The sequence below is a fragment of the Dipodomys spectabilis genome, unplaced genomic scaffold (genome assembly GCF_019054845.1).
Source record: "Dipodomys spectabilis isolate Male_0828 unplaced genomic scaffold, ASM1905484v1 ptg000054l, whole genome shotgun sequence".
Classification (NCBI taxonomy): domain Eukaryota; kingdom Metazoa; phylum Chordata; class Mammalia; order Rodentia; family Heteromyidae; genus Dipodomys; species Dipodomys spectabilis.
The window spans coordinates 42,753,653-42,781,289 of record NW_024870731.1 but is presented as its reverse complement, the minus strand read 5'-3'; the positions used below and the strand labels follow the sequence as shown (position 1 = coordinate 42,781,289).

Below are 27,637 nucleotides of genomic sequence, written 5' to 3'. Positions count from 1 at the left end.
GGACATGCATCTGTCACTGTCACGGGAACTGAGGCCCGTGACGATTATCACGCGGGGGCCACGTGCCAGGCATCTGGGATGCATCAGAAAGGTTCTGTGAGGGCCAAGGTGGGGCTGCCTTTCCCCCTCCACCAGAGGCTCCGCCCTGCACAGGCTGGAGACCGAGCAGGGGTGAGTGGGAAGGGTGGATCCGCCTGCCTGCATCCCAGAGCCCCAGGTCTGGAGGTCCCAGCCCTGATCTGGCCCTAGCAGATCCTAACTGTGTTAACTGGAGGTCTCTGCTGTCATCAGCCACAGAAATCCCCTCTCCTCTCCTCTGTCACCAGCCTCCCGCCACCCCCTGCTTCTAGGACCCTGGGGCGGTGTTCTGAGTCTCCACCCTGGCAGCCCTAGCGCATGCACCCAGCTGCAGCTCAGCCCGGCTGGGACAAAATGGCCCTTGACCTGTCAGCTACCGCTTTCCTGCATCTGCTCCTATGCTGGCACCCCAGAAAGAAAGGGGAGGCTGGCGTTGCTTGGTTATCCGAGTGTCCCTGTACCAGTGACAGACTTCTGAAGAACCCGAGTTGGTTCCCTCAGTGCTGATGCCGCTCTGGAGAGAGCGGGGCTCAGCCCAGCAACGGACCCTGACCACTGCTGTCCCAGACACGCGAGCAGCACCCGCACGCCCACCCCAGCAGGACGGGGTGCCTAGAGTGCAGACCCCTAACGTGCACGCTCTCCAGCCTTCCTGGCAGCCCCGCAGGCTGAGGGAGCCCGTTCCTATCACACAGGTCCGAGAGTGAGGCTCAGAGAGCGGGGGCGGTGTGCGTGAGGTCACACAGCTAGGAAGTGAAGGGATTTGAACCTCTGACGCTGTGAGGTAGAAGCTGAGCCCTTGGCTGTCCATGGTGCCTGCAGGCCAGGGCTCAGTGCCCGCCTCTCCCCAGTGGGTGAAGAGACAGGGCTGGCGGGGAGGAGAGCCCCCCCCCCCTACACTTACACACACACACACACACACACACGTACACATGCATGCACGCATGCACCTTTGGGAGCAGAGATGCCAGGGCTGGAGCTCGAGGCTGCCCTTAGTCTTGTTGATGGCAGAAGAGATGCCAGCTGCCCAGGAGGCATAGGCTGGAGCAGAGGCCCAGCTTGGAGAGGCCATTGCGGGGAGAGGGAGGACAAGTGTCTGGAGCCTGTAGCCGGGAATGGGTAGTGAAGTCCAGAGGGCCTGTGTCTCTGGGAGCTGAGCCTCTGGGCTGAGCCAGAGGCCCCAGCTGTAGGCTCTGGGTAGGGGCAGCCTTCAGCATCAGGGCACGAGGCCTGGTGTTTGTGCCTCCCTGCCTCCCCCACACTGGGCCCCACGGTCAGCCCAGGAGCTGGCCTGACGAGGTAGGGGGAGAGGAGGGGAGAGGAGTCAGTGTGGCTCTTCTCAGCCCCCTCTGTCCCTGTGTCCCCAGGGTACCGCCCTGGAGTGCAGCTTCGGGCTGGAGGAGAGCTTCGAGGCCGCGTGGGTGAACGAGTCAGTTGTCAGTTGCAACCAAGTCGTGGTGAGTGGTGAGGGCCTGGCCGTGGGTGGGGGGCGGCTCTGTGGGTTCTGATGCTTCCTTACCCCCAGCCCTCCCAGCCCAGTGTGGCGCCCCTCCTTCCACAGACCAGACCCCACCCCGCCCTCACCTTCTCCTCCTTCTGCAGCTGCACACGACACAGAAGAGCCAGGTGTTTGTCCTCAGCCTCCAGCTGAAGGGCCGACCTGCCCAGTTTCTGGACAGCCCTGACCCCATGACAGGTGGGTTCCCCTTCTCCCCCTCCCCCACATGTACATGGCCAGAGGAAAGCGGGCCTGGTTCAGGCACCATGAAGCCCCAAGTGCCCCTCCCCGCTGTTCCCCGATTCCCCCGCACATGCAGCGTCCCTGCAGAGGCTCGGGATGTGCCCCCAGTAGCTGTGCGGCGTTGGGCATCTTGCTTGTCCTCTCTGAACCCCTCTGTCTCTTACAAAGGGAGGCTCACCAAGCCTGTCAGCAGTGCCCTGGCAGAGGTGGCATCCCCAAGGGGTGGCTGGCACTATGACCAGGCTTATATATGTTGAGCCAACTCTCCCGAGCTTTTCTGAGTATGGGGGGAATCTCAAGGCCTCTCTGTATACCATCACGAAGGCAGTAGGGAGGCCCCAAAACTGTCTCACCCCTGCACACAGCTCCCCATTGTGAGTGCTCAAACAGATTTCTTCTCCTCTGAGCCTCTGTGGCCTGGTGCTGGTTGATAGCTCCCAGCACACAGGAGCCCCTAATGAGGCTGTAGGCCCACGGAGGTCAACACAAACCAGGGACAGGAGAAGGCCCTGGGAACTACGAAGACCCGCCCGTCCCCTGCAACCATACTGCCTGTGTCTCCTCAGTTGAGGTCTACAACTGTGCGGTGGGCAGCCCCGACTGTTCCCAGTGCCTGGGCCGCGAGGACCTGGGCCACCTGTGTGTGTGGAGCGAGGGCTGCCGCCCGCGGGGCCCCCTGCAGCCGCCCCCTGGCACCTGCCCGGCCCCCGAGATCCGCCTGGTAAGCCGCAGGGCCTGGCCCTCGCCACCCACACCCCTCGAGACCCAGCCCAAGGCCGTGGACGGGGCACGGCCGGGGTCCCAGCAGACGCCTGCCTCCTGGGGCTGCCGTGTTGGTGGGAAGAAGATGGCACGGATCAGGAAGGGAGTTGGACGTGCCGGGGGCGCGTGCCAGGAGGAAAGGGGCAGGGCAGGCCCCGGGGAAACCCGGCCGGGTGTCACGGGTCCTTGTGGTCAGGCAAGTGAGGACTGAGGCCTCCACTAAGTCACCAGCCCTGCTTTGAGTTTTCAACTCAGCAAAGGATTCTGATTGGCTTAGCTTAGGTCAGAGGCCCAACCATCCCCCAATCAGCTTCTACCTGGGATTCAGGATCCTGCGGTTAGACTTGGCCATTGGGAGCTGACTTCTGTGTCTCCCAAGAAACTCCCTAGGAGGTACCCCAGCCCCAGGGGCCGTCCCTAGGCACACACACGTGTCCTTATGGGCGGCTGCGCCCACCCCCGTCTGGGCAGAGGATCGGGTGGCCAGCCCCCCACCCATGTGTGTGACCACGCAGCCCGCCCCCACCGACCCTCCCAACCCTGCTTGCCCCTTTGGTCCCTGCAGATTGAGCCACTGAGTGGCCCCTTGGATGGCGGGACCCTGCTGACCATCCGCGGCAGGAACTTGGGCCGGCGCCTTAGCGACGTGGCTCACGGCGTGTGGATTGGCAGCGTGGCATGTGAGCCGCTGGCTGACAGATACACGGTGTCAGAGGAGTGAGTGACAGCCGGCGCGGGTCCCGCCTGCCCAGCTCTGTCCTCCCCCTCCCCGCTCCTCCCAGTGCCCTGTTGCCACACACACACACCCCTGCATCCTGCCCGGCCCAGGCCCTTCCACTCTGTGCCCCCTCCTCCAGGAAGTCCCTGTGCTCCTCAACCCAACTCTGTAGCTGAGCTTTGCTTTGGCAACACTTATTTGCCACTCAGAATGTTTTGGGTTTGGGGGGGGGCGGTTGTTGTTGTTGGTCGTGGGGCTTGAACTGGGCCTGGGCGCTGTCCCTCGGCTCTTCAGCTCAAGGCGAGCGCTCTACCATTTGAGCCACAGCGCCACTCCTGGTTTCTTGGTGGTTCATTGGAGATAAGAGTCTCACAGATGTTCCTGCCATCCTTAGACCTCAGCCTCCTGAGTAGCTAGGATGACAGGCGTGAGCCACCGGTGCCCGGCTCTGAGAGTGTTTTTAGGGGGTACCCTGGTGGGGTGTGGGAGATTCTGCAGGGTGAGCTGGACTTGCACAGCAGGAGATCAGAGCCTCAGGCAGCCGAGACCCTCAGGATCCAGCCCCTGACCTAGAGCTGCTGGACTGTGGAAACTCAAGGGCTGGGTGCTGCCTGAGTTTAGCCATCCCAGGACGGCCCCCGGGAGCTTAGGGAGCTGTTGCCCGCTGAGAATTGCTTGCTGGTCCACACGGGCAGTGCCAGTGTGCGTCTCCCAGCTACAAGCCAGGGGCCAGGGCGGTGCGGGGCGGTGGCGCCCCACGCTGACTGCGCTGCTGCCCGCCCGCCTCAGGATCGTGTGCCGCACGGGGCCGGCCCCGGGTGCCTTCTCGTCGGTGGTGAGCGTGAACGCCTCCAAGGAGGGCCACTCGAGACAGCGCTTCTCCTACGTGGTAAGAGCTTGTCCACCTACTCCTCTCTCCCGCCCCTTTCGCCTTCCAGCTGGCTGAGGTCTGGCTGCCTGTTCTCCTCCCACAGCTGCCCACCGTCCACTCCGTGGAGCCCTTCATGGGCCCCCAGGCTGGGGGCACGAGGATCACCATCCAAGGGAGCCATCTGCACGTGGGCTCCGAACTGCAGGTCCTGGTGAACGACACGGACCCCTGCGTGGAGCTCGTGTAAGCCCCAGGCCCCCACCCCAAGGTGGGGAACCGCCAGCGTCAGCCGGCCTGAGGTCCTCCCTGGTCTCAGCCCTCTGGCCTGCACAGCGCTGGCGAGGACGGAGCAGTGCCGCGCAGCTGCACGGCCGGTCTCCACAAGTCGGTGCTGTCGTGTCCAGGCGCTGCCGGGCTTCTGTGGGAGCGGGAGGGCGTGGCAGCGGGGCGGGCGGAGGGGCTGTACTGATGCACGCGCTGCCCCGCAGGCGCACAGAGAGCAGCATTACCTGCACGGTGCCCGGAGGCGCCGCGCCCGTGCCCGTGCCCGTGTGCGTGCGCATGGAGCGCCGGGGCTGCCTGCTCGGCAACCTCACCTTCCAGTACATGCAGAACCCCGTGATCATCTCCATCAGCCCCCGCCGCAGCCCCGTCAGGTGAGCCGCCCCCCCCCCCCCAGGCTTGGCCTTGCTCCCCGGGGCCGCGGCGGGCTGACGGTCCTGCTGTCCCTGCAGCGGCGGCAGGACCATCACCGTAGCCGGCGAGCGTTTCCACATGGTACAGAACGTGTCCATGGCTGTCCACCACATCGGCCGCGAGCCCACGGTGAGGGCCACGGGGCCCAGGTGGGGTGGGGTCTGGGGCAGCCGGTGCCCTGAATGACCGAACCGCCTCCTGCTGCACCTTGCCTATCTCTGCTCCTCCTTCTCATCCCACCCTTCCCCCATTTCTCCATGTCCATCGGTCTGTCCTACATCCCGTACCAGCTGTGCAAGGTCCTCAACGCCACTCTGATCACCTGCCCGTCGCCGGGGGCCCTGAGCAACGCCTCGGCGCCCGTGGACTTCTTCATCAACGGGCAGGCCTACGTGGACGAGGCGGCCCTGGCGGAGGAGCTGCTGGACCCGGCCCGGGGACGGCGGGGCGGCCACTTCCGGCTGGATTACCTCCCCAACCCCCAGTTCTCCACCGCCAAGCGGGAGCGGTGGATCAAGCACCACCCGGGGGAGCCTCTCACCCTCGTCATCCACGTGAGCGCAGGGGGCTCCGGCCGGGGGCCGGGGGCGGGCCAGGCCCCACGCCGGCCCTGGTGACGCTCTCCCCCACGCCTGCAGAAGGAGCAGGACAGTCTGGGGCTCGAGAGTCACGAGTACCTGGTCAAGATCGGCCAGGCGGCCTGCGACATCCAGATCGTCTCGGACAGGGTGATCCACTGCTCTGTCAACGAGTCCCTGGGTGCGGCCGAGGGGCAGCTGCCCATCACGGTGAGTGCACCGCGGCAGCCCTCGTCCGGCCGCGTGCGCCTCACTCAGCACCTTCCCCTTCAGTGGCTTGGGTTGGCAGAGCCTCACACCCCCATTTGACAGACAGGGAAACTGAGTCCCTCGGAACTGAGTTACCGTTCAGGGTCTGTGACTGGAGCCCTCTGGACCCTTATGAGGGCCTGGGCTTCCTCAGCCACGGAAGCTGCTGCTGTGGTTCTTAATGAGCCGATGAGGCTCCGGCCATGGTGCCTTGCCTGCCCTTCTCTCCCCCCCCCGGAACGGGAGCTCCCTTCCTTCTCTGCGTGTGCACCATCCTCAGCTCCGACTGCCACCCTCGCTCGGCCCTAGCCCTAGGGCAGCGCTGCGGGTCCTCCAGGACAGCAGCCGGGTCCTGTGGGCTGCCCTCCGCCCGCCTCCCCCCCCAGCCAGCGCATCTTCACAGCCTGTGTCTGGGCCAGGCCCGGGCATGACAGTAGACAGGCATCACCTCACTATGCGCTCAGGGTCCTCAGGAGGAAGCCCAGAGGGGTCAGGTGACCCAAGGGCCCCACAGCCAGCGAGAAGAGCATCCTTCCAGAAAGTCACAGCCCCTTCCCACCTCTGCCCAGATCCAGGTGGGAAACTTCAACCAGACCATCGCCACGCTGCAGCTGGGAGGTAGCGAGACGGCCATCATCGTCTCCATCGTCGTCTGCAGCATCCTGCTGCTGCTCTCCGTCGTGGGTAAGTTGCCCGCCGCACCACGGGGCCGGAGGCGTGGAAGTTGTGAAGGGGCTGGGCCCAGGCCCGGGTCCAGGCCATGGATCCCGAATGCCAGGCCAGGGACGAGGATCTTATTCTCCAGTTCACTCCGGAAACGAGCCTAGGTGTTCAAATATGGCTACAAAAGTATCATACTAGACATGGCAGAGAAAGCAAGCCTCTCTCGGCTGGGGGTGATGTAGGAAGGTGTGCTTGCTTTGGAAACAGTTTGGCTGTTCTTCACAATGCTAATTATAGAGTTGCCATATGGCCCAGAAATTCCACTCCTGAGAATCTGCCTGAGAAAGGAAAACATGCATCCACACAGAATCTTGTGCACAAATGTTGACAGTGCCATTGTTTATAATAGACAAGAGGGCAGAACAACTCAAATGGCTATCGACTGATAAAAGGATAAGTAAAACATGGTCCATCCAGACAGCGGAATATTATTCAGCCATAAACAAAGAAAAGAACGGTTTACTGTTCTTTACTGACTCACGCCAGAAATAAATGGGCCTTGAAAACCTGATCAGTGGAGGGCGGGTGGCGGGGAGGGAAGCAGACAGAAAGGACCACAGATTTACTGATTTTAAACAAAGTAGCTAGAGTAGGAAATTCAGACATAGTTTAGTGGGTACCTGGGTGAGGGAGCTTAATGGGTATGGGTCTTCTTGGGATAGCAACAGTGTTGTCAGGTGAGACGTACTCATGACCTCAAAGAGTGACTACACTCAAATCCACTGGGCTGTCTACATGGTGAATTATAGCGTACATGCACTGTAGTCCAATAAGGCTCTGTGTGTGTATGTGTGTGTGCATGCGCATGTGTATTGGACCTGAGGCTTGAACTCAGGGCCTGGACACTGTCCCTGAGCTTTTGTGTTCAAGGCTAGTCCTTTACGACTTGAGCCACAGCTCCACTTCCAGCTTTATTTAATTTGGTGATTAAATGGAGATAAAAAGTCTCACAGACTTTTCTTCCCATGTTGGCTTCAAACTGTAATCCTCAGATCTCAGCCTCCTGGGTAAGATTATAGGTGTGAGCCACTGGTGTTTGCCTGAGGCTTAGCTTTTTAGTGACTATATCCAATGATAAAATTTGGAGAAAGGACTGGGGGCATGGCTCTACTGGGAGAGCTCCTGCACAGCAAGCTGAAGATCCTGAGTTTTAAAAAGTAGTAGGAAGCTGGGCACTGGGGCTCCTAGCTACTCAGGAGGCTGACATCTGAGGATCGTGGTTCAAAGCCAGCTGGGGCAGGAAAGTCCGTGGCTTCTTATCTCCAATTAATCACAGAAAAAGCCAGAAGTGGTGCTGTAGCTCAAGTGGTAGAGTGCTAGCCTTGAACAAAAAGGAGCTCAATGAGCAGGCCTAGCATTCAAGTCCCAGTACAGGCAAAAAAAAAAAAGGCAGTTATCGAAGGGTAACAGGGCAGAACATACCGCCGTACCCACATGCTTTCCGCATTTTCTAGCTGTCCATACAGATCAGATACCCTCCCTTGTCCTACAGCAGCATTGTAATGACGCTCACTTTTTAGTTTCTTAATCCATAGGCAACACAGGGCCATTGAGAGAGGAATGGAAAGTGCTAGAAAGCAGGAAGAAAACAAACCACCCTAATTGTTTCAAGAGAAAACTACTGCTAACCACTACACGCCATGTGTCTTCCTAAGGGGACATGGGGCGTGTGCTGCTGGCCGGTCCGGTGTCCCGGGCCTGTCGGAGCAGGAGGGCCAAGGACAGCTATCTACCTCGTACTCTGGAGCCGGAGCCCAGGCCCTGGCCCAGCAGGCCTCAACAGAGGCTTTCTGGAGGGTTCCGGAGGTCTGAGCTGCCTCTCTGCTGCCCACAGCCCTGTTTGTCTTTTGCACCAAGAGCCGGCGCGCTGAGCGCTACTGGCAGAAGACGCTGCTTCAGATGGAGGAAATGGAGTCTCAGATCCGAGAGGAAATCCGCAAAGGTACCGGGCAGGCCGGGCACGGGGTGGGTGTGCCTGGCCTCTCCCGTCTGGAGCAGGACTTGAGGTGGTCACCTGCCTGTCCAGGCTTTGCCGAGCTGCAGACGGACATGACGGACCTGACCAAGGAGCTGAACCGCAGCCAGGGCATCCCCTTCCTGGAGTACAGGCACTTCGTGACCCGCACCTTCTTCCCCAAGGTCAGCCCCGATCCCTCGCATCTCCCTCACGGGGCCGCCCTGGGGCAGGGCAGAACCTGTGCTCCTCCAGAGCTGTCCTGCCAAGGAAGAGGGGTGACGCTTCTCCCCATCCCCCCCATTTTCCTTCTCCGTTCACCTGATGCCTGTCTGCAGTGAAGCCAGCCGCCCCCCCTTCCCCCTGCTCCCCCCGCCACGCTCTGTGGGACCTACTGTCCCCACCAAGAGGGCAGGGCGGCTGGCCGGCCTCCCCACCCCGTCTGCCTGCCTGTTGGGCTTTTGTGATGGTGGCCAGGTCCCTCCCCAGCTCTGTCCTTGGGGTTCCTGGGAGTGTGGCCACACTCACGCAGAGACGCCTGCAGCTGCAATCCCCACAATATCCCCTGCCTCAGTTTCCTTCTCAGTCTTGTGCCTTCTTGCGGTGCAACCCTGGTCCATGCTGCTTCCTCCGTGTGGGCCTCCTCCCGGGAGTGTTGGGGGGCATCTGCCTGCCCTGTGTAGCGCAGCCCTGTTGGTGCCTTGTTCTGTATGTCGAGTGACCCTGGGGTGCTGGCTCCACCCCACAGTGCTCCTCCCTTTACGAAGAGCGTTACGTGCTGCCCTCCCAGACCCCCGGCTCCCCGGGCGGCTCCCCCACCCCCGAGACCCACCCGCTGCTGGGGGAGTGGAAGGTGAGTGCTGCCGGGCCTCTCCCCGTCCAGTCCTGTGCCTGAGGGGAGCAGGGGGCATCGGGCAGCCACCCGGGGTGCTGGGCCCGGCCCTGCCCGACACTCACACGCCAGCTCTCGGCAGGTCCCCGAGGACCGCCGGCCCAGCATGGAGGAGGGCGCCAGCCTGTTCTCCTCACTCATCAGCAACAAGCACTTCCTCATCATCTTCATCCACGCGCTGGAGCAGCAGAAGGACTTTGCAGTGCGAGACAGGTCAGACTGCGGGGTCCCTGGGGGAACAGAGGGCTGTCCCAGCCCCTCAGCCGGGTGACAGTCGCCTCCCCTGGCCTGGCCATTCCTCCCGGGGTGCACGAGGCCAGCGGCGGGCAGCTGTGCTGACCGCCCGGGGCCACAGGTGCAGCTTGGCCTCCCTGCTGACCATCGCGCTGCACGGCAAGCTGGAGTACTACACGGGCATCATGAAGGAGCTGCTGGTGGATCTCATCGACGCCTCGGCCTCCAAGAACCCCAAGCTCATGCTGCGGCGCACCGAGTCGGTGGTGGAGAAGATGCTCACCAACTGGATGTCCATCTGCATGTACAGCTGCCTGCGGGTGAGGGGCCGGGCCCAGCTGGCCAGCGTGGGATGGACGGGGGCTGGGAGTGGCTTTGGTCCAGATGGTTGTTTATCAGCCGCACAGCCCTCTCTAGTGCGTCTTGGGGCCAAGGCTGTGGATCTGGGGGGTAAATGGGATCCCAGCCGAGTCCTTGAAGACCTCCCAGCCTCGGGAGAGAATGAGATATGGAGACAGTGCCCACCCCCCAGAGGCTGCTGACTGGCTGGGGAGCAGGGGCCCCACACTGAGCCTGAGGGCTCGGGGAGTGAGCCACGGTGTGCACGGGCGCACGCGTGTGTGTGTGTGTGTGCGTGTGTGTCACTGGTCTACCTGGGCAAAGGAGGGAGGGGAGGACATGCACAGAGGTGCTGTGGGAAGCTGGCCGGAGGCCGGGGGTCCTGGCGGAGGTGGTCCACCGCACCGTGTTGTTCAGCCCGTGTGCTTCTCTATGTCAGCTGCCCTGTGGTGGCAGAGGCTAAACGGCCACCCGTGATACTGGAGAAAGACAAAAGCCTGGCTAGAGACCAGGGCCTAAAACGGCCTAGATTTCAGTCTGGGCTCTGAGGCCCTGGGCTGGGCAGCCCTCTCTGCTCCGGGTCTCCTTCTGCACATGTGGGGTCCTCTGGCCTCTTGGGGAAGCAGGGAGGGAGGAGCCGCCGGGGAGAGCTCCCCGGGCGCCTGGCCCGCTGGCGGCCGCCTCTTTCTCATCAGGGGCTACGCTTGCCACACTGGGCTTGGCCGCTGCTCCTGTGGCGACTTCTTGTGGCCTCAGCCAGGCTGTCCTCCCTGAGCCTGGCCCCATCTTCTAGAAAGCAGGACGTCAGTGGCGTCCGCTGCCAGATCTGGAAACTGGGTCAGGGACGAGGCTGGCAGGCTGCCTTCCTATCTTTGCCAAATCTGCCTGCCACTATTGTGTTTGGGATCTTCCTTCGTATCTCCTGTCCCTTTACCTCACCGCCTGACATAAATGGACCCGCGGGGGGTCACTGGCAGTGCAGTGGTGACCTGGAAGTCGTTCAAGGCTGTGGGCCACTCTGGGTGTGGTTGGTGAAGCCCAGAGGCGGGAGCGGGAACCAGCGTGCAAGGTTGGCGTTACCTGCGGTGCGGGTCGCTCGCAGCCTCTGCTGTGTGACCCCCGACTCAGTGGAAAGCTGCCGGGTGGCCTGGGGGTGAAGGGTGGCCTTGGCCTGACTGCCAGTCCTCACAGGAGACGGTGGGAGAGCCCTTCTTCCTGCTGCTGTGCGCCATCAAGCAGCAGATCAACAAGGGCTCCATCGACGCCATCACCGGCAAGGCCCGCTACACACTCAACGAGGAGTGGCTGCTGCGGGAGAACATAGAGGCCAAGCCCCGGGTGAGCAGCAGCACCCCTGCCCGCCCCTCCCCTGTGAGCGGCAGGACCATTGGAGGCCAAGGCCTGGCAGTGGGCGGGGTCGAGACCCTTTGGGGAAATGGGTCCGTGAGGGGTGGGGCCATTCCCCGGGCGGCCAGAGAGTGTTGCTGCCCAGCGGTCCTGGCCTCCGATCTAGACCAAGCCACCAGCCTGGTCCCCAAGCTGGGGGGGCGGGTAGTGGCACGCGCTGACTCCCATCTGCTCTCTCTCGTGCAGAACCTGAATGTGTCCTTCCAGGGCTGTGGCATGGACTCGCTGAGCGTGCGGGCCATGGACACAGACACGCTGACACAGGTGAAGGAGAAGATCCTGGAGGCCTTCTGCAAGAACGTGCCCTACTCCCAGTGGCCCCGGGCGGAGGACGTGGACCTCGGTGGGCAGGGCGGGCAGGCATGGCGTGTGGGAGGGCTCTGGGGCCATGGGAGACAGGGCCTGCTGTGAGGGCAGGAGGGATGGGGCGGAAGGAGGTCGGGCCCAGGCTTCGCTACCCAGCGCTGGGTGCTCAGGTTTTCATTTATCCCCAGGGTTGGTGGGTAGAGACTGGTGATTGTGCCATTGACAGCCCCGCTGCCCCCCACTGCAGACTCCACAGGGAGAGGCCCCCTCTGTCCTGACTGCCCCCCCCTCCCCTAGAGTGGTTTGCCTCCAGCACTCAGAGCTACATCCTGCGGGACCTGGACGACACGTCGGTTGTGGAGGATGGGCGTAAGAAGCTGAACACGCTGGCCCACTACAAGGTGCCACCCTCTGCCCACCCACCCCCCCCCCCGCCTCCCCTCCACCCTCGGCCTCCCCACCCCCCGCCTCCCCCCCCACCCCTGGCTTTTCCCCCCTCCCCAGCCCCTCCCACCCCCCCAGCGTCTCACCCTGGCTTCTCCCTCCCTCCCAACCTCAGATCCCGGAAGGAGCCTCCCTGGCCATGAGCCTCACGGACAAGAAGGACACCACCCTGGGCAGAGGTAGGGCCCGGAGAGCCAAGGCCGGCTCTCAGACCCTCGCTCCCTCCATGGCCACGGGAGGAGCCACGGCCGCCTTTCTCCCTTGCTGCCCCGTGGGCAGCTGGAGGAGGAGGAGGAGGAGGAGGAGGAGGAGGAGGGCGGGATGTGCTTCCAAGAAGCCCCAGCAGCTGCCGGGCAGCGGGGAGGGGGCGGGGCGGCCTCGGCCTGCCCCTGCTGCCCTCTCAGGCCCAGCTGTGCTGCAGGCAGGCAGGGGGCACTTTGGGTCTCAGGGTCCCTCATGAGATTGAGAGTGGGGTGTTGGCTGCCCCCCGGCAGCCCCTGTGGTCTGGGCTGGTGGGGCTCATGGGTGAGGACGGTGGCTGGCCCGGCCCCTCCCGAGGCCTCTTCCTGCACGGCGGTAGCTTCTGCTGCTTTTCTGGTCGCTCCCCTGTCTGTGGCGGAGTCTTTGTCTCAGCCGTGCTTGGTCTCCTCTCTGCAGCTCTCTTCTTCCCCCCGTCTTCTTTCTTGTTTATTTATTGTGTTTTTCCTCTCGCAGTGAAAGACTTGGACACGGAGAAGTATTTCCATTTGGTGAGTGCCCAGCCTTGGGCCCTGGGGACCTGGCCCCTCTCGGGGTGTGGCCTTGGCTCTCTGCCGCCCTGGGCCTCCGGGAGAGCGCTCCCAGGCCCTGGGAAAGGCCGGGTGAAGGAGCCCATGGAATCCTGCCGGAGCCCCAGCCTGTGCATTGGGACGCGTGGGCAGGGCTGGGCCCCGAGCGCGGGACAGACCTCCGCGGAGGCTGCGGATGCCACAGCACCGACCCTGTCGGGCCTCCCAGGTGCTGCCCACGGACGAACTGGCAGAGCCCAAAAAGTCCCACCGCCAGAGCCACCGCAAGAAGGTGCTCCCGGAGATCTACCTGACCCGCCTGCTGTCCACCAAGGTGGGCCCAGCCTAGGTGTCCCCTGCCCAGCCTCACTCTGGCCCCAGCGATTCCCAGCTGAGCCCCTAGCCTGAGTGCTTTGGACCCAAGTACAAGGGGTCTCCCTGACACCACAGAGGCCGCCGCTGCCCCTTGCCCCCTCTCCCCAGCAGCCCTGGCCCACACTGGCCACTGCTCTCCACAGGGCACGCTGCAGAAGTTTCTGGATGACCTGTTCAAGGCCATCCTGAGCATCCGGGAAGACAAGCCCCCTCTGGCTGTGAAGTACTTCTTCGACTTCCTGGAGGAGCAGGCGGAGAGGAGGGGGATCTCAGACCCAGACACACTGCACATCTGGAAGACCAACAGGTGGAGATGGGTGGGGGCGCAGAGGGGCCCGCGCCTGGCACCGCGGGCTGGGGCAGAGCCTGGCTTCTGCTCCTCCAGCCTTTCCCAGCTGTGAGGCCTCTCTTGGCCTCAGTTTCCCCTGCAGTAAAACCAGGACACTAAAACCCCTGCTTTCTTTCTGCCTCCTTGGTGGACACTTGGGAATGACAGAGCCAGGCTGGACGCCGCCCTGCCTGATCTGCAGTCCATGCCCACTTCCTAGCTCCCTGAGCCTTAGCTTGGTTTAGCCGTGGCCACACACCCTTGTACATACACAGCACCACCTCTGAGCAGTTTCTGAGCAGTTGCAGAAGCTCCTCGGCGCTCTGGAGACCCCTTTGCTCCAATGTCTGGGTGGCTCTGGGCTGGGGACTGTCCCACCTCCTCCAGGCCACCCCTAGGCCTGCCTCTCTGCTCTGGACTGCCTGCTGCGTGCGAGGCTGGGGGGAGGAGCTGTGGGCGGGCATGGGCTGTGGGCAGCAGGGTGGGGGCTTCTAATGCTCACCAGACCCGGCTGGGGCCTCCTGGGGGAGCTGAGGGGGAGCAGGGAGGGAGAGGGCTGCGGTGGGCCAGCTTGGCCTGGGCCCTCAGCCGCCACCCTGTGTGTGCACAGCCCCCCAAGGCTCCATTTTGGTGGGGCCTCACGGCAGAGCCAGCACAATCCCTGCCAGACGCTCGTGCCCTGCCCGCCTCTGCTGGCTCACGTGGCCCTGTCGCCCCCCACCCCCACCCCGCAGCCTGCCTCTCCGTTTCTGGGTGAACATCCTGAAAAACCCCCAGTTCGTCTTTGACATCGAGAAGACGGACCACATAGACGCCTGCCTCTCGGTCATTGCCCAGGCCTTCATCGACGCCTGCTCCATCTCTGACCTGCAGCTGGGCAAGGTGTGCCGTGGCTGCGGGGGCAGGGCCTGAGGAGGCCCGGGCGAGCACGGCCAGGCTCCAGGCACCTGCCTGGCCGGAGGAAGGTGACGCCAGCCTGTCTCACTGTGCAGGACTCGCCCACCAACAAGCTCCTGTATGCCAAGGAGATCCCTGAGTACCGCAAGATCGTGCAGCGCTACTACAAGCAGATCCAGGACATGACGCCCCTCAGCGAGCAGGAGATGAACGCCCACCTGGCCGAGGAGTCCAGGGTGGGCCACTCAGAGGGCTGGCGAGGCTGGGATGCTTGGCTTGCTGCCTCAACAGGACAGAGCTGGGGGCACCCCCCCCTCGGGTGCCATCACTGCCCCTGCTGGTGGGAGCTGCGGGTGCTAGGAGCAGACGGGGCCTGGATCGCGTGACTGACAGCCCTCCTCTCTCCCCCCTCCCCCCTCCCCCGTAGAAATACCAGAACGAGTTCAACACCAACGTGGCCGTGGCAGAGATCTACAAATATGCCAAGAGGTATCGCCCCCAGGTGAGGCTGCCCTGCCCTGCGTGCTGCTCAGGAGGGCACAGGCGGCCGGTGGCTAGTTGGCCTCTCCCCAGACGGAGGGGGAGCTGGCCACGCCCTGCGGCCACAGCCCCGCTGACCCTCCACCTCCTCTCAGATCATGGCGGCCCTGGAGGCCAACCCCACGGCCCGCAGGACGCAGCTGCAGCACAAATTCGAGCAGGTGGTGGCGCTGATGGAGAACAACATCTACGAATGCTACAGCGAGGCCTGAGTGCAGGGAAGCGCCGTGCCACCGCGCCAGAGGCCCCGCCCTGCGCCCCGCCCCCGCCCACAACTCAGCTGCAGGCCGCTGAGCCGGAAGGAGGTGCTGGCCGCACCCACGCTGCCCCTCTGCCCACCTCAGGCCTGGCACTGGGACGGGGGCCTTCAGCCCGGCCGCCACTGCCCCTTTTCAGTGGCTTGGCCTGGCCGAGAGCCAGGCTCCACCACAGGAGAAGAGGCCACCGTCCAGACTCGCTACCTCACCCATCCTGGTGGGGCCTCGGTCCACCAACACGCTCTGCGACCTGCCCACAGACCGTGCCAAGCAGGGATGGGTCTGCGTGGCTCCGGGGGCCGCTGGCAGAGGCGGCAGTGCCCGCTGCCCGCAGGGAGGGGCAGAAGAAGGGGACGCGGGGCTGCTGGTGCCCGGGGAGGGGGGGGAGGCTGGGCGGCACCACGCTGTAGCCAGGCTACTTGATCTTTCTGGAAATGTTTCTAAAGATAGCACCACTTTGGGGGGTTTTGTTTTTTTGTTTTGTTTTTTTAAAAAAAGCTTTTATATATTAAAAAACAAACTCACGCCACGCGCCAACTGTGAATTGCTGCCGCTTGTGCAGAGGAGCCGGCCGGCCCCAGGGCTCCCGGCAACACTGGAAAGGACCGCGCCGCGGATGGCAGGCCCGGAAAACGCCGACGGGTTCACCAGGCTCCTTGCTGCAGGCCTGGCCAGACCCAAGGGAGCTGGACGGGAGGGCTGGAACTCTCTGGAACCTTCTTTATAATAAAAGCCTGCCAGGAAACCTATTGTGGGCTCCAGCCTTTGTCCTGTGATGGCTGGTGGGATGTAGGGGGGGGCAGGGGAGGGGGAAGGATGGGAGGAGGAGGGGTGGCTACTTTGTCACACAGTTCCAGCAGAAGGGAGGCCAGGAGGCTGGCCTCCGCACATGGTGGCAGTTCTGGACTTGGGAAATCCCGCCCATCACCTCCCGAAGACCTGCCGTCCTCTGCCAGGTTGCAGGAGGTACTATGGCTGTGTACTTGAGGGGCCTGGCCACAGCTGCCCGCCCACAGCCTCCCGGGGCCCCCACCACCTCCAGGGGTCAGCCTGCTGCAGGGCTGGGCCCTTCCTATGGGTGGTGCTGGACTGGAACCCAGAGCCTTGCACATGCTAAATGCGTACTAAGCGCATGCCCTCCACTGCTTATCTGTGACAAGCCCCCCTCTCAGCAAGGCTAAGCAGTGTCCCCAAGGGCACACAGCAGACAGACAAGGTTTCCTTCCCCTCCGGTCTCCAGAGAGAGGCCCCACACAGCCAGGAGGTGGCAGGTGACCGCTGGGTCTGCAAATCCACGAGTTCTGCACCGCAGCACACTCCTCACACAGGTTCTCTGCACAGGTCATCTGACTGGGGTCTGCAAACACCCACTCTTGAAAACCCCCTCCGCCACCCCGCCCAGGCCACCTGGGGGTCTGAGCCTGAGGCCCGCCCCTCCCAGCGCACTGTGAGTCCGCCTCCAGCCCACGGCCACAGGTGACAGTGTGCCCCTGCTCTCCCTTCATGCCATCTACAAAACCTTGAGCCCAAAGTTCAAGCAGGAAACAAAACTCCACAGATAGCAGTTCTAAGTAAGAAAACAGCCAATGCTCCTTCACTTCCAAAATAGCTTCGGGGGCCAGAGCCGGTCCTCATCCTTCAAATAATGTTCTTAGCAGATCTCATTTCAGTTATCAGCATATTTGATGGGGTCTTTGAGGGGGAAGTGTGATTCCAGAATGGATGCCCGTTTCCCAGAAACAGAGGAATCACACACACACACACACACAGAGGCAGGAGGAAAATAAGCGCTGTGCCTTGCTCCGAGTGGCTGTGTTAGGCACGGCTGAAGCAGGTGTGTGCGTGTGCTGATGGGGGGGGTGGGAGCGGGGTACACACCCCATTTCACACCCCACTTCTCCCCCATGCGGCAATATGGCAATAACATCTTTTTGTCATTAAATATTCTGCAGCCTGGCTTGCCGCCTGATTAGCATGCGGCTCCCTGTTGAAGTTTAGAAGCCGGCCTGCACACGGCAGATTGGGGGAGGGGGGAGGGAGGGGAGAGGAAGGGGGAGGAGGAGGGAGGGGGGAGGGAAGGGGGAGGGGAGACCCCCGGGAGGTGTGGACTCCAGCAGAGTCTCCCAAAGTGGAGCTTCCAAGGGGAGAGGGGAGGCTGCTGTGGCAGCCATGGGGCACTCGCCCAAGGGCCCACAAGGATGCTAGAACTTTCCTCCCCAACTGGGCAGGCGCGGCCAATCCCCAGCTCCAGGTGACCATGCCCGGTGGAGCTGCCCCAGCCCCAGGCCAGGCTACGAAGAAGCCCAGGAAGCACCAGCTGCCACCTGCTCCCCGTGCCCCGTGGGGATGGCTGGCAACCACACTTAGCCACCCCAGGGAGGCCACGGCAGCGCCAGACAAGCCCTCGTGGGGTTCCAGGAGGGGGAGAGGTGACGAGGCAGGGAGGGGCCAAGCAACTTCAGGAAGATAGATCTGATGCCCACGCTGGGCAGCCTCCATCTCCTCTAGTAGGGCTTGCTCCTTTCTCCATAAGCTCCGCCTTTGTCTGAGGTCACTCAGATCCGCCCTGTGCGGCCCCGCCTCCACAAGCCCCTCCCACTCCGGGCCACAGCTGGAGCCCCTGGCTGGGCATGCAAGCCAAACCCACTCTTCTGACAGTTCCTTACAACAAAGGAGGTGACAGGCGGGCCTAGCCTTCCAGCGCCCTTGGATGGCAGCCCTTGCCCCCTGCAGGGCCCCTCCGGCTCCCGTGTCACAGGCCCGCCACCGCCACCGGAGGCCCAGCACACCCAGCACTCACTCTGCATCTGGGTCTGCCATCAGGACAGGACTGGGCGAGGCGGTCCACCTGCCCCTCCCCCACCTCGGGCAGGGGTGGAACCGGAGATCACGTGACACTCTGGCGTGGCTGGGGCTGAGGTGGACGTGGCGCCTGGCTCCCCACAGCATGTGCCCAATTCCAAGACTGCATGTCAAAGACCTAAAACACAGGAAACAAAGCGGGCACCTGTGGCTCAGGCCTGTAACCCTAGCCACTCAGGAGGCTGAGATCTGAGGGTGGCAGCTCAATCCAAGCCTGCGGAAGGAACGTCCATGGGATTCTCACCCCCAACCCATCACAGAAAAAAAGCTGGGCGTGGCACTGCGGCTCAAGTGGTAGAGTGCCAGGCTTGAGCAAAGAAGACCAAAGACAAGCACCCAGGCCGAGTTCAAGCTCTACGACTGGGAAAAAATCACACACACACTAGCTGCTGGTCTAAAACGTTGTCCGGAGGCACTGCCACTGTGCTCTGGGCAGGGGGTGGCGGAGCCCAGACAGGACGGGGTGGCATGGGCCCTTCTCATGGAACAGCGCCCCAGGGCCTTTTAAGCCAGCGCAGACCTCAGGCCTCTTCTCCCAGGCCGGCCGTCCTGATGGTGGAGTTGCGGGCTGGCCATTGGCCCAGCTCCTCCAATCCCTCCTTCCCGCAGCCACGCGGTTGCTCGCCCCTGCCCACAGCTGCCCCATCTGCCCCAGCAAGCCTTCCGGCCTCCCCCAGGGTCCCGCAGAGCCATATCCCATTTTCCCACACCCCCAACGCAGCAGCCCTGCGGTGCCCTCTGCCAGGCCTCCGCCCTCTCATCCGTGCAGCTTCCAGATCCCCAGTCCCACAGCCTGGACGGCCCAGCCCCTCCCAGGCTCCCGAGGCCATCCGTGTCCCACTGTCCACTCGTGATGCACCCTTCCCTCCAGGAAGAGGGGCGCCGTGTGGTCCCCTGCACAGGCAGGTCACCAGGAGGTGCTCCGTGATTGCTGAGTGTACGTGCAGAAGGCCAAATCCTTGAACCTCATCTTCTCCCCATCCTGACATGCGAGAAAACAAAAAAAGTACTCTTTATTGATAAGTTACAATTAAATAGACCGATGGCTTGTTGGGGATAAAAGATCACACGAACACCATCTCTTGCCAGTCAAGCCCTAGTTCCTGGCCACCTTCTTGCTGGATGCCTTGGAGGAGGCGGCTTTGGTGGGCAGCGCCGGCTTCCTGGAGCCCTCAGGGGCCTGTGTCTTCCTGACCCTGTGCGGGGACTGGGCCTTGGGCACGCTCCCCATGGGAGGGCTCGCCCCCTTCCGCTTGGGCCCCGCCCCAGCCCTGGGGGCGGCTGCCCCAGTTGGTGCCCGGGCTGTCATCTTCCTTTTGGTGGGAGAAGTGGTGCCATTCTGGACCTATGAGAAAGCAAGACGGGGACGAGGAGGAGGGGCTGGCACAGGGCTCAGCGGGCGGCTCTGGAGAGGCCCCCTCCTTCCCAGCGTGGGTAGACCACACCTGCTGGGCACGGGTGGAAGCGCTGCCTGCCCACCCCCCTCCCCCCCCCCGGCCTGGCAGGGCACAGACACCTACCTTGCTGGCCGGCAGCCTGACCAGTCCCCCCTCGGCCTTGATCTTCCTGTGGGCCTCAGCTGCTCCTGGAAGATGGCAGGCATCAGGAGACAGAGGCTCTGGGGCCGCAGCCCTGCCTGGACAGCAGCCCTCACTCCCCCACCCGGGACCACGTGGCCCAGGTGAGCTGCCGCACCCCGCCCATCGCACCACACCACAGCACGCGAGGTCCGCTTCCTCCACGCAGGGCGCTGGGCAGACCTGGACAGGGCCTCCACAGGCCCAAGGCCTTTAGTTGGCACATGGCAGTCAGGAGGCATCTAAAAACACTAACCACGGCCTCGCTTCCTCCCAGGCCTCTCCCTTCCCCCACCGCAGGCCGGAGGGCTAAAGCTCTGCCTTCAGAGGCTGGGCCTCCTCCTCCTCTTCCTCCAGGAAGCCTTCCAGGACTTTTAGGATGGCAGCCCCAGACCCCTGGTGCCTCTCAACCCTGCTTGCCCACCCACCAACTACATGAGTTGTTTCCCCATTTTAAGCCAAACATTTCCCCAAGCCCTGTTCACACCTTGACCGCGCCCACTGCCCGTGGCCTTCATCTTTCCACCGAGCCCGTTGGCGCTGGGAGGGGCCCGAACAGCCTTGTCCGATTTCGGGGGGACCCTGGCGGCGTCCCCCAGCTTTGCTCCACTGACTCCCATCTCACTGCCTCTCTTGGGGGCCTTCTCCTTGGCCACCCCTGGTTTGAGAGGAGCCGTCCTGGTTGCTCTCCGCTTCTCCGCTGCCTTAGCCCCCCGGCCCGCATTGTCGTGGCCCCGCTGTGGCTCCTGGGCTTTCTGGGGAGCTGTTGGGGCTGCGATCTTCCTGGGCCGGCTCTTCTTCTTGCGCTTGGGGACCAGCTGAGGCAGGGACATGGGGAGGAAGGAGAGCGGCTCAGCGTCTGGGGCTCCTGTGCCCCAGTGCCACAGGTTCTGAGGGGCAGGCTCCAAGCCTGTACGCAGATGACTGGGCCAGGGCAGTGGCCAGAGGGTCTCCCTTGAGCACCCCACGGTCAGGCTCCCACCCCCGTTTGTCCATCCCACCTCCCTGTGCCCTAGAGTCCCAGGCCTCCCCGGCTCTCCTCCCTCCCCCTCCTCCACCGGCCCCCAGGCCCTGCAGAGCTCAGGCCCAAGCTGTGGGGCTCAGCCTCCGTCCTCCAACCTCTCATCTGTCAGTGTCACAGAGAGGGGTTCAGGAGACACAGGGAGTCCTGGCAAGCAGGTTGAGCTGGGAACTCCTGGGCCTCTGAGCACCCATCACCTTCAAGACCAGAGACGACCCCACGCTCCCCCTCTCCCCGACCCCCACGCTCCCCCTCTCCCCATCCTTCGTCATTCCAGCCCACCCAGGAGCCCAGGAGCGCCGTGAAGAGGAGACGCCCTGCAGCGGGACCGCATGCCACAGGCCCGACACGGGTGGAGCAGATGGCACCCCTCTTCCCACAGGAGCTGGGCAGGCCCCGGATGCAGAGCAGCAGCTCGAGGCTAGGATCAGTTTTGTCCCCTAGCCTGGTCAGGCCAGGATCTGAACCCCATTTCCTGGAAGGGGCAGGGGGGCTGTGAGGGGGCGGCCCCTGTCCAGGTTTGGCACTGAAGGGGGGGGCACGCCATCTGAGGGTGCCCAGGAGCCAAAGAGCAAACACAGTCCTGGCACTCTAACGACACAACACCACCACAAAGGCAGACGCCACCAGGGCGGGCGAGAGCCGGGACAGGGCCACGTACTGTCCTTTTGGGAGAAAGTGCTGGACAGAGAACGACAGGGACAGAGTGGAGAGGCAGGCAGGCCAGGAAGACGCTCGTGCCCAGGCCAGGGGCGAAGCAAGCTGCTCCTCACGTCCAAATCGTGGGGCCAAGTGCCCCCACACCACATGCCTGACCCCCCCCCCCCCCCGCTTACTTTAAAGCTGCCCGTGGCTCCCTTGGCCTTGGAGTTGGCAGGCCTGGTGAGGAGCCCACGGCGCATGCCCGTGTCCAGGGCCTGCTTCAGCAGGTATTTGAAGCGGGTAGCGTCCACCGTGGGGTACTTGTGCAGGATGTAGACCTTGATGGCCACTACCGACGTGCCCCGCCGCTGCTCCCCCGCCTGCAGCGCCTCCAGCACCATGCGCAGCATCGATGGGTTGCGGCGACCCAAGGGGACCTTGTGGTTGAGGCCTGCAGGAAAGACCGCAGGGCGTCACCAAGTGCCAGCCCGCGGGGGCCGAGGCCAGGGGGTCACCGGCCGTGCCTGGGGGGGGGGGGGCGGCTTGCTGAGTCATTTTGAAGAAAGCAATGTTGGATGTGGCCACCTGCCACATCCACGCCATGTACAGGACTCGGAGGGCACTGTGTGACACGCAGGCCCCAGCCGGACCCCGTGGCTCTCCAGGGAGCATGGGCGGAAGGGAGGACACCATGGTGGGTGAAAGACACCTGCAAGACCCCCTCAGCCACATAGTGGGGTCCCGGGGCACACTCGCGGCAGGAGTTAAACAATGAGGAAAAAGAAAATCCATATGAACTTTAGTGCCGGCATTGTTCAGGTATGCTAACAGCATGGCGTTGGGTTTTAGGGGTTGTTTGTTGTTGTTGGTTTTGCAATGTTGGGGACAGAACCCAGGGCCTTATGCATTTGAGCCAAGAGCCGCAGCTCCAGCCCTCTAATTACTCTTCTGAAGGTCCCTGTCTGCCGAGAATCAATATTAGGCCGTTTTGCAGATGCTAAGCCTGGCATCTGCTTTGCAGAAGCCCTGCAGATGAAGTAAGGAGGCCAGCAGCTGAGTGCTGTGCAAACAGGAGGGGGGGAGGGGGGAGGGGGCTCACGTCACCTCATGGCCTGCTTCTGTGTTTATATGGCATGCTTGTCCATACAAGGTTCCATCTCTAACACACGAAAAACCCTGTACATGAACACTAACAGCCCCAAAGCAGAAACCACCTAATATCTACGGCCAATGGCAGACAAGTGGATAAATAAAATGTAATACACACAATGCAATATTACTTAGACATAAAAAAAGAATGAGGCTGGGCACCGGTGGCTCACGCCTGTCATCCTAGCTATTCTGGAGGCTGAGATCCAAGGATCACAGTTCAAAGACAGCCCGGGCAGGAAAGTCTTGTGAGACTCTTACCTCCAATAAACTACTCAGAAGTCGTGCTGTAGTAGAGTTCTAGCCTTGAGCACAAAGCTCAGGGACAGTGCCCAGGCCCTGAATTCAAACCCCAGGACCAGCCAAAACATAAAAAGGAATGAAGTCCTGACACATACCCTCAGGGCAGGAAGAGCCCTCACCACAGGCCGTGAATGGAGCCGGCCAAAAAGCCGAGAGTTGTGTGGCTCCAGCTACGGAAGTGTCTACCCACTGAGGCAGGGGGTGGGGTGTTTGGACCGGGGAGGAAGGTATACGGGGGCTGCTCGGTACAGCACTCCACCACTGAGCGACAGCTCCATCCTCCAGGGCTGGTGAGAAATCTTCCCAGTATAGATCATGCAGACACACTGTGTGCATACCAGAGTCACCTGCACAGTGTGGGGGCAAAGTGCACAGGATGGAGTTGTCTCTCAACAGTCAGTTACTTAAAGATGCAAATGGGAATTGGATCAAGCTGGTCTGAGAAGCTGTCTGTCTCAGGTGTGGGGTTTAAACAGGGAACTTGATCTAAATGTGATGAATGCAAATGTCCATTGTCAGTCCATAAAACTTAAAGACTCACAAAATCAATTGAAGCTGGGTACAGGTGGCTCACACCTGTAATCCTAGCTACTCAGGAGGCTAAGATCTGAGGATCAAGATTCAAAGGAAAAGTCTGTAAGACTCTTATCTCCAATTAACCACCAGAAAACCAGAAGTGGTGCTATGGCTCAAGTGGTAGAGCACTAGCCTTGAGCTGAAGAGCTGAGGGACAGTGCCCAGGCCCAGAGTTCAAGACCCACAACTGATTAAAAAAAAAATCAGTTGGCTACAAAATGTCTCAAAGTTTTTCAGATTTTCTTTTTTTTTTTTTTTTTTTTGTCGGCCATGGGGCTTGAACTCTGGGCCTGGGCGCTGTCCCTCAGCTCTTCAGCTCAAGGCGAGCGCTCTACCACTTGAGCTACAGCACCACTTCCGGTTTTCTGGTGGTTTATTGGAGATAGGAGTCTCACGGTCTCTCCTGCCCGGGCTGGCTTTGAACCGCGATCCTCAGATCTCAGCCTCCTGAGTAGCTAGGATTACAGGCGTGAGCCACCAGCGCCCGGCTCAGATTTTCTTTTGTTTTGGTCAGTACTGGGTATTGAACTCAGGTCCCCAGGCTTGCTAGGCAGGTGCTCTTCCCACCTGAACTATGCTTCCAAGTCACTTTTTGGCTTGTTGAGACAAGGTTTCCCAATATATCCAAAGTGTTCTCAAACACCTGACCTTTCTGCGTCAGCCTCCCATGTGCTAGGATTACAGGCATGTGTCATCGCACCCAGAAAAAACAAACCAAACAACCCAGCTAGGTACCTGAGGCTCACCTAGCTACTCAGAAAGCTGAGCTCTGAGGATCACAGTGTGAGACCAGCTCGGGCAGGCCTCCAATTAAGCACCAATAAAGGCCAAGTGGCGCTTTGACTCAAGTGGTAGAGCCCGGCCCCAGGGGCTTCCCTGCCTGACACGTCAGGCAGAAGTTTGCGTTCCTCCCCCAAACCACACCACCAAGGTGTCCCCAGAAGGCCTGGGGCGTCCAGAACTCCTCTCCACACACACCCCCATCTCCCTGGGAACAGTGCCCACCCAGGTCCCCGCGAGGCCCTCAGCCTGCCACCCCCTGCCCAGCCACTGGGCCTCCTCTTCATCATACCAGCCTTGCCTCTCCATCCACACAGCACCCGCCTTCCTCCACTCCCAGCCCACTGTCTCCTCAGCACCCACACTCGCACCTCCTCTCCCGGAGCCCTCTGGGGCTCCCTGTTGTCCTCAGGAGAGTGGAGCCACCTGAACGTGACTGAGGGGTTTTGCCCCGCCAGCCCCTCCCCACCTACTCCCATGCAATCGGGGAGGGGGCCCCCACTCACACGCGTGCCCCCGTGCCTTTGCACGGCCGCTCCCTCTGGCCCGGAGGCCTTCCGCCTGTGTGGAGTGCAGCTCCTACTCGTCCTCCAAGGCCCCAGAAGCGGCTGATTTGGCTCTCCCGCCACTTCCCTCCCCGCCGGGGTCTCCCGTGGCTGGCCCCGCCGGCCTGGGACCCTCACGCGCAGCGCGACCCCGAGCGGAACCCTGGGCCCCGCCCCGCTGCCCCTCGCCCCCCCCAGATGCCCTGCAGCTGCGCGGCCCCTGCAGAGGGGCGCGGCTCCGGCGGAGGGCCTGCCCTCCTGCCCTGCGTCCGGCCTGCAGCTCCCCACCACACGGCAGTTAAGCAGGGCGGCCTGGGGGGGACGCGGGGTCCGGGCTGGGGGTGGGGGGCGGGGCGGGAGGTGGAGTGAGGGCCCCCCGACTCACGGAGACCGCAGGGAGGACGGAGGCCCTGGCCCTGCTCACCTGGTTGTGTAGACCCGAAGGACTCTGAGGACGCGGCCGTGTCGGTGGAGGAGGTGAGACTGGAGACACTTCCGGGAGCCATGGTCCAGGCAGCTGCAGGCCCTCGTCTTCCAGGCATGGGGCTTTGGCGCGCAAGCTCTTCTTATATACCTTCAGCGGCGGCCCACCGTCCAATCAGTGCCCGTGGCCCCAGAGCTCCGGCTGCTGATTGGGCCTTGATAGCAGGAACACAAGGCCCCGCCCACAGCATGAGGCCCCGCCCCCAGCATGAGGCACCCCCAATGGCTGCACGAGGCCCCACCCTCTGCACGAAGCCACGCCTTCAGCGTGAGGCCACGCCCCAGAGCATGAGACCCCCCAATGGCTGCACGAGGCTCCACCCTCCGCACGAGGCCACGCCCTCTGCACCAGCCTGCCCCCCCACTCCTCGTGGCCTCAGCTGAGTGGCCTCTCTGGGTCATAGTCCACAGGTAAAGGAGAAGGCCCCGGATGCCTGGTTCCCTCCGCAGCCTTCAGTTCAAGAGGCTGACGGTGATGTGGGTGATGTGTGGACTCCTGGATTATTGTGATGACCACCGAGTCCTTCCAACACCCCCCTCCCACACACACACACCAAGTAGGCCTCTGCCCAGCCTCTGTCCCTGTTGCTTGGCTGCTGCTGGCCTCAGTTTCTCATAAAGCAATACCAAGGGACCGACAAGCGGGGCCTTCTTGGAGCAAATGCAGTGGCAGTGGCCTCTCCTTTTGCCTTTTTTTCCCCCAAAAAAAGAAGTCCTTGAGGGGTGAAAGAGCAATTTTGAAATTAAACCTCTTAGCAACAGTCTTAGCAGTAGTCTTCACAAGTAAGGACGATGTCTGCTGGGAAAATAGATAGACTAGCCACCAGAAAGACAACAGGGAAGCATTGAGCCATTGTTTAAGGCATTCCAGAAAATTGACATTGTGACTGGAGAAGATGCCATTTTCTGGTCAGACCTACGATCTTCGGCGTGTTGGCAAGGGTGCAGGAATGAGGTCCTGCCCTGCCAGGGCTGCACGCCAGGGCCCACCAGCCCAGCCTCCTACCTCCCTCCTGGGGCCTCCGAAGCATGTTTGGGACAGGGCAGAGGAACAAGAAGCAACTTCCACGTGAATCATGTAGACCCTGGTTACACTATTCCCCAGCTGTAAAATATGCCACAGTTGTTTTAAAAGGACGTGGTGGGCAAGCCTGCAGGTGCAATCCTGTAATCCCAGCTCATGGGAGGCTGAGGAGGAAGGTTTCAAGTTTCCAGCCAACTTGGATACATAGCCAGACCCCCTCTCAAAAAAATAAATAAAATGACCAGGCAGATTCAAACAAGGCCAAAGTGGTGTCTTGCACCTGGCAGAAAACCGAGTATTTAAAGTATCTATCAATACTGACTGACAAGGACGTGGAGAAATGGACGGCAAATTGGTGGCCTCTTTTGGATGCAATTCAGCCATGTCAAATTTAATTAAAGATAGACTCATCCGAGTGCTCACCCATTCATCGCTGGGGAGAAACCAAGAGGAATTTACACTGGGGTGCAAGGACACTCGCTGTAATCTTAATTGAAATTCAAAACAACCTAAAATCCCATCAAATAGAGTCAGCTGTGGCTTATTTTACAGTGGAATAGTATATAGCTGTGAAAATAAACAAGGCAGGCCATAACTGTAGATTATACTCCAATTTCTGAAAAGACAAACAAAACTCTGTGTGTGTGAGAGAGAGAAAGAGAGAGAGAGAAAGAGATGACATAGAAAATGGTCTGAAATATCAACTCATATTATCTTTGAAGCAAGTACAAGATTTGGAAGGGCTACATTTAAAGCAAACTTACCTTTTTCTCTTTGCACACTGTCTTCAGCTGCTGGAATTTTCCTGGTTGTGATCCTCAAAGTGTTCTAAAGCTAAATCAGACCTCATTCCCCCAACATTCTCATGGCTCCTAACTGCCCTTGGGTGAAGTTTCAATGAGGCTTACAAGTAACTCACCACCTTCAAAGTCCACATTGAGCTGTGCAGGCTGTGTGCAGAGCATGTACTTAGTGCTCATGAAGCCCTGTGCTCCATCTCTAGCCAGCCAAAACCACACTGTGACTATTGGAATAGATGCAGTGCAGCTATGTGTACAATAACCTGTGTGCTTGCTCTGCATCAGTTAAAATAATAGAAAAATTGTCCCACGTTTTTGCCCCTGCCCACATCCATGCCCCTCTGCAGCTCAGATTCAATCCTTAGTCCTGAGCTGACCTTGGCCTCGCTTTGGACAATGGAATTACGGTGGGAGGGACGTGATGCCGGTCCCATTGCCCCGATTGTCTGCTGGAGACTGAGAGGCCCACAGCCCGTCCCTATCGCCCAGCCCATCGCCAGCCAGTCCCTAGCTGCCCTTCCATTAAGCACAGGTGCTTGAATGAGCCCGCAGAGGTCATGTGAGCTTGACCCAGATCAGCAGAGCCACCTGCTAGTGCTAGTCCATAGTGCTCTGAGTCCTGGGACTGTTTGTCACACAGAACTAGCTAACCAATGCACTTAAAGTAGAATGCCTTTTTTACCCCATCTACCTTCTCTGGAATCTTTTCCACTCATCCC

General features: G+C 61.4%; 2 protein-coding genes across 3 annotated transcripts in view; one reads left to right on the top strand and one right to left on the bottom strand.

The window, feature by feature from the left end:
- Plxnd1 (plexin D1) overlaps positions 1-15,905 on the top strand; it is a 37,264-nt gene extending 21,359 nt beyond the window's left edge. Inside the window, exons 10-37 of one of the 2 annotated variants that reach the window (XM_042680101.1) lie at positions 1,446-1,535; positions 1,681-1,774; positions 2,386-2,540; positions 3,147-3,298; positions 4,089-4,188; positions 4,274-4,413; positions 4,659-4,826; positions 4,905-4,995; positions 5,157-5,420; positions 5,505-5,654; positions 6,263-6,377; positions 8,251-8,358; positions 8,443-8,555; positions 9,119-9,223; positions 9,345-9,475; positions 9,618-9,816; positions 11,027-11,173; positions 11,429-11,585; positions 11,846-11,949; positions 12,108-12,171; positions 12,707-12,741; positions 12,989-13,093; positions 13,278-13,441; positions 14,197-14,344; positions 14,455-14,595; positions 14,787-14,861; positions 14,995-15,118; positions 15,197-15,905. In XM_042680101.1, coding sequence (XP_042536035.1) covers positions 1,446-1,535; positions 1,681-1,774; positions 2,386-2,540; positions 3,147-3,298; positions 4,089-4,188; positions 4,274-4,413; positions 4,659-4,826; positions 4,905-4,995; positions 5,157-5,420; positions 5,505-5,654; positions 6,263-6,377; positions 8,251-8,358; positions 8,443-8,555; positions 9,119-9,223; positions 9,345-9,475; positions 9,618-9,816; positions 11,027-11,173; positions 11,429-11,585; positions 11,846-11,949; positions 12,108-12,171; positions 12,707-12,741; positions 12,989-13,093; positions 13,278-13,441; positions 14,197-14,344; positions 14,455-14,595; positions 14,787-14,861; positions 14,995-15,111 — 3,432 coding nt within the window. In that variant the 3' untranslated portion in view covers positions 15,112-15,118; positions 15,197-15,905. Of the gene's footprint in view, positions 1-1,445; positions 1,536-1,680; positions 1,775-2,385; positions 2,541-3,146; positions 3,299-4,088; positions 4,189-4,273; positions 4,414-4,658; positions 4,827-4,904; positions 4,996-5,156; positions 5,421-5,504; positions 5,655-6,262; positions 6,378-8,250; positions 8,359-8,442; positions 8,556-9,118; positions 9,224-9,344; positions 9,476-9,617; positions 9,817-11,026; positions 11,174-11,428; positions 11,586-11,845; positions 11,950-12,107; positions 12,172-12,706; positions 12,742-12,988; positions 13,094-13,277; positions 13,442-14,196; positions 14,345-14,454; positions 14,596-14,786; positions 14,862-14,994 lie in introns of both variants that reach the window. The other variant, XM_042680102.1, reaches the window with a different exon arrangement.
- A 3,209-nt stretch (positions 15,906-19,114) lies between these two features.
- On the bottom strand, positions 19,115-25,117 carry LOC122108108 (histone H1.8). The gene is made up of 5 exons (XM_042680080.1): positions 25,003-25,117; positions 21,453-21,709; positions 20,083-20,413; positions 19,539-19,603; positions 19,115-19,363 (listed from the first exon to the last, which is right to left on the bottom strand). Exons 1-5 carry the CDS (start codon positions 25,115-25,117, stop codon positions 19,115-19,117), a joined length of 1,017 nt encoding a protein of 338 aa, XP_042536014.1.
- Between the last annotated feature and the right edge of the window lie 2,520 nt (positions 25,118-27,637).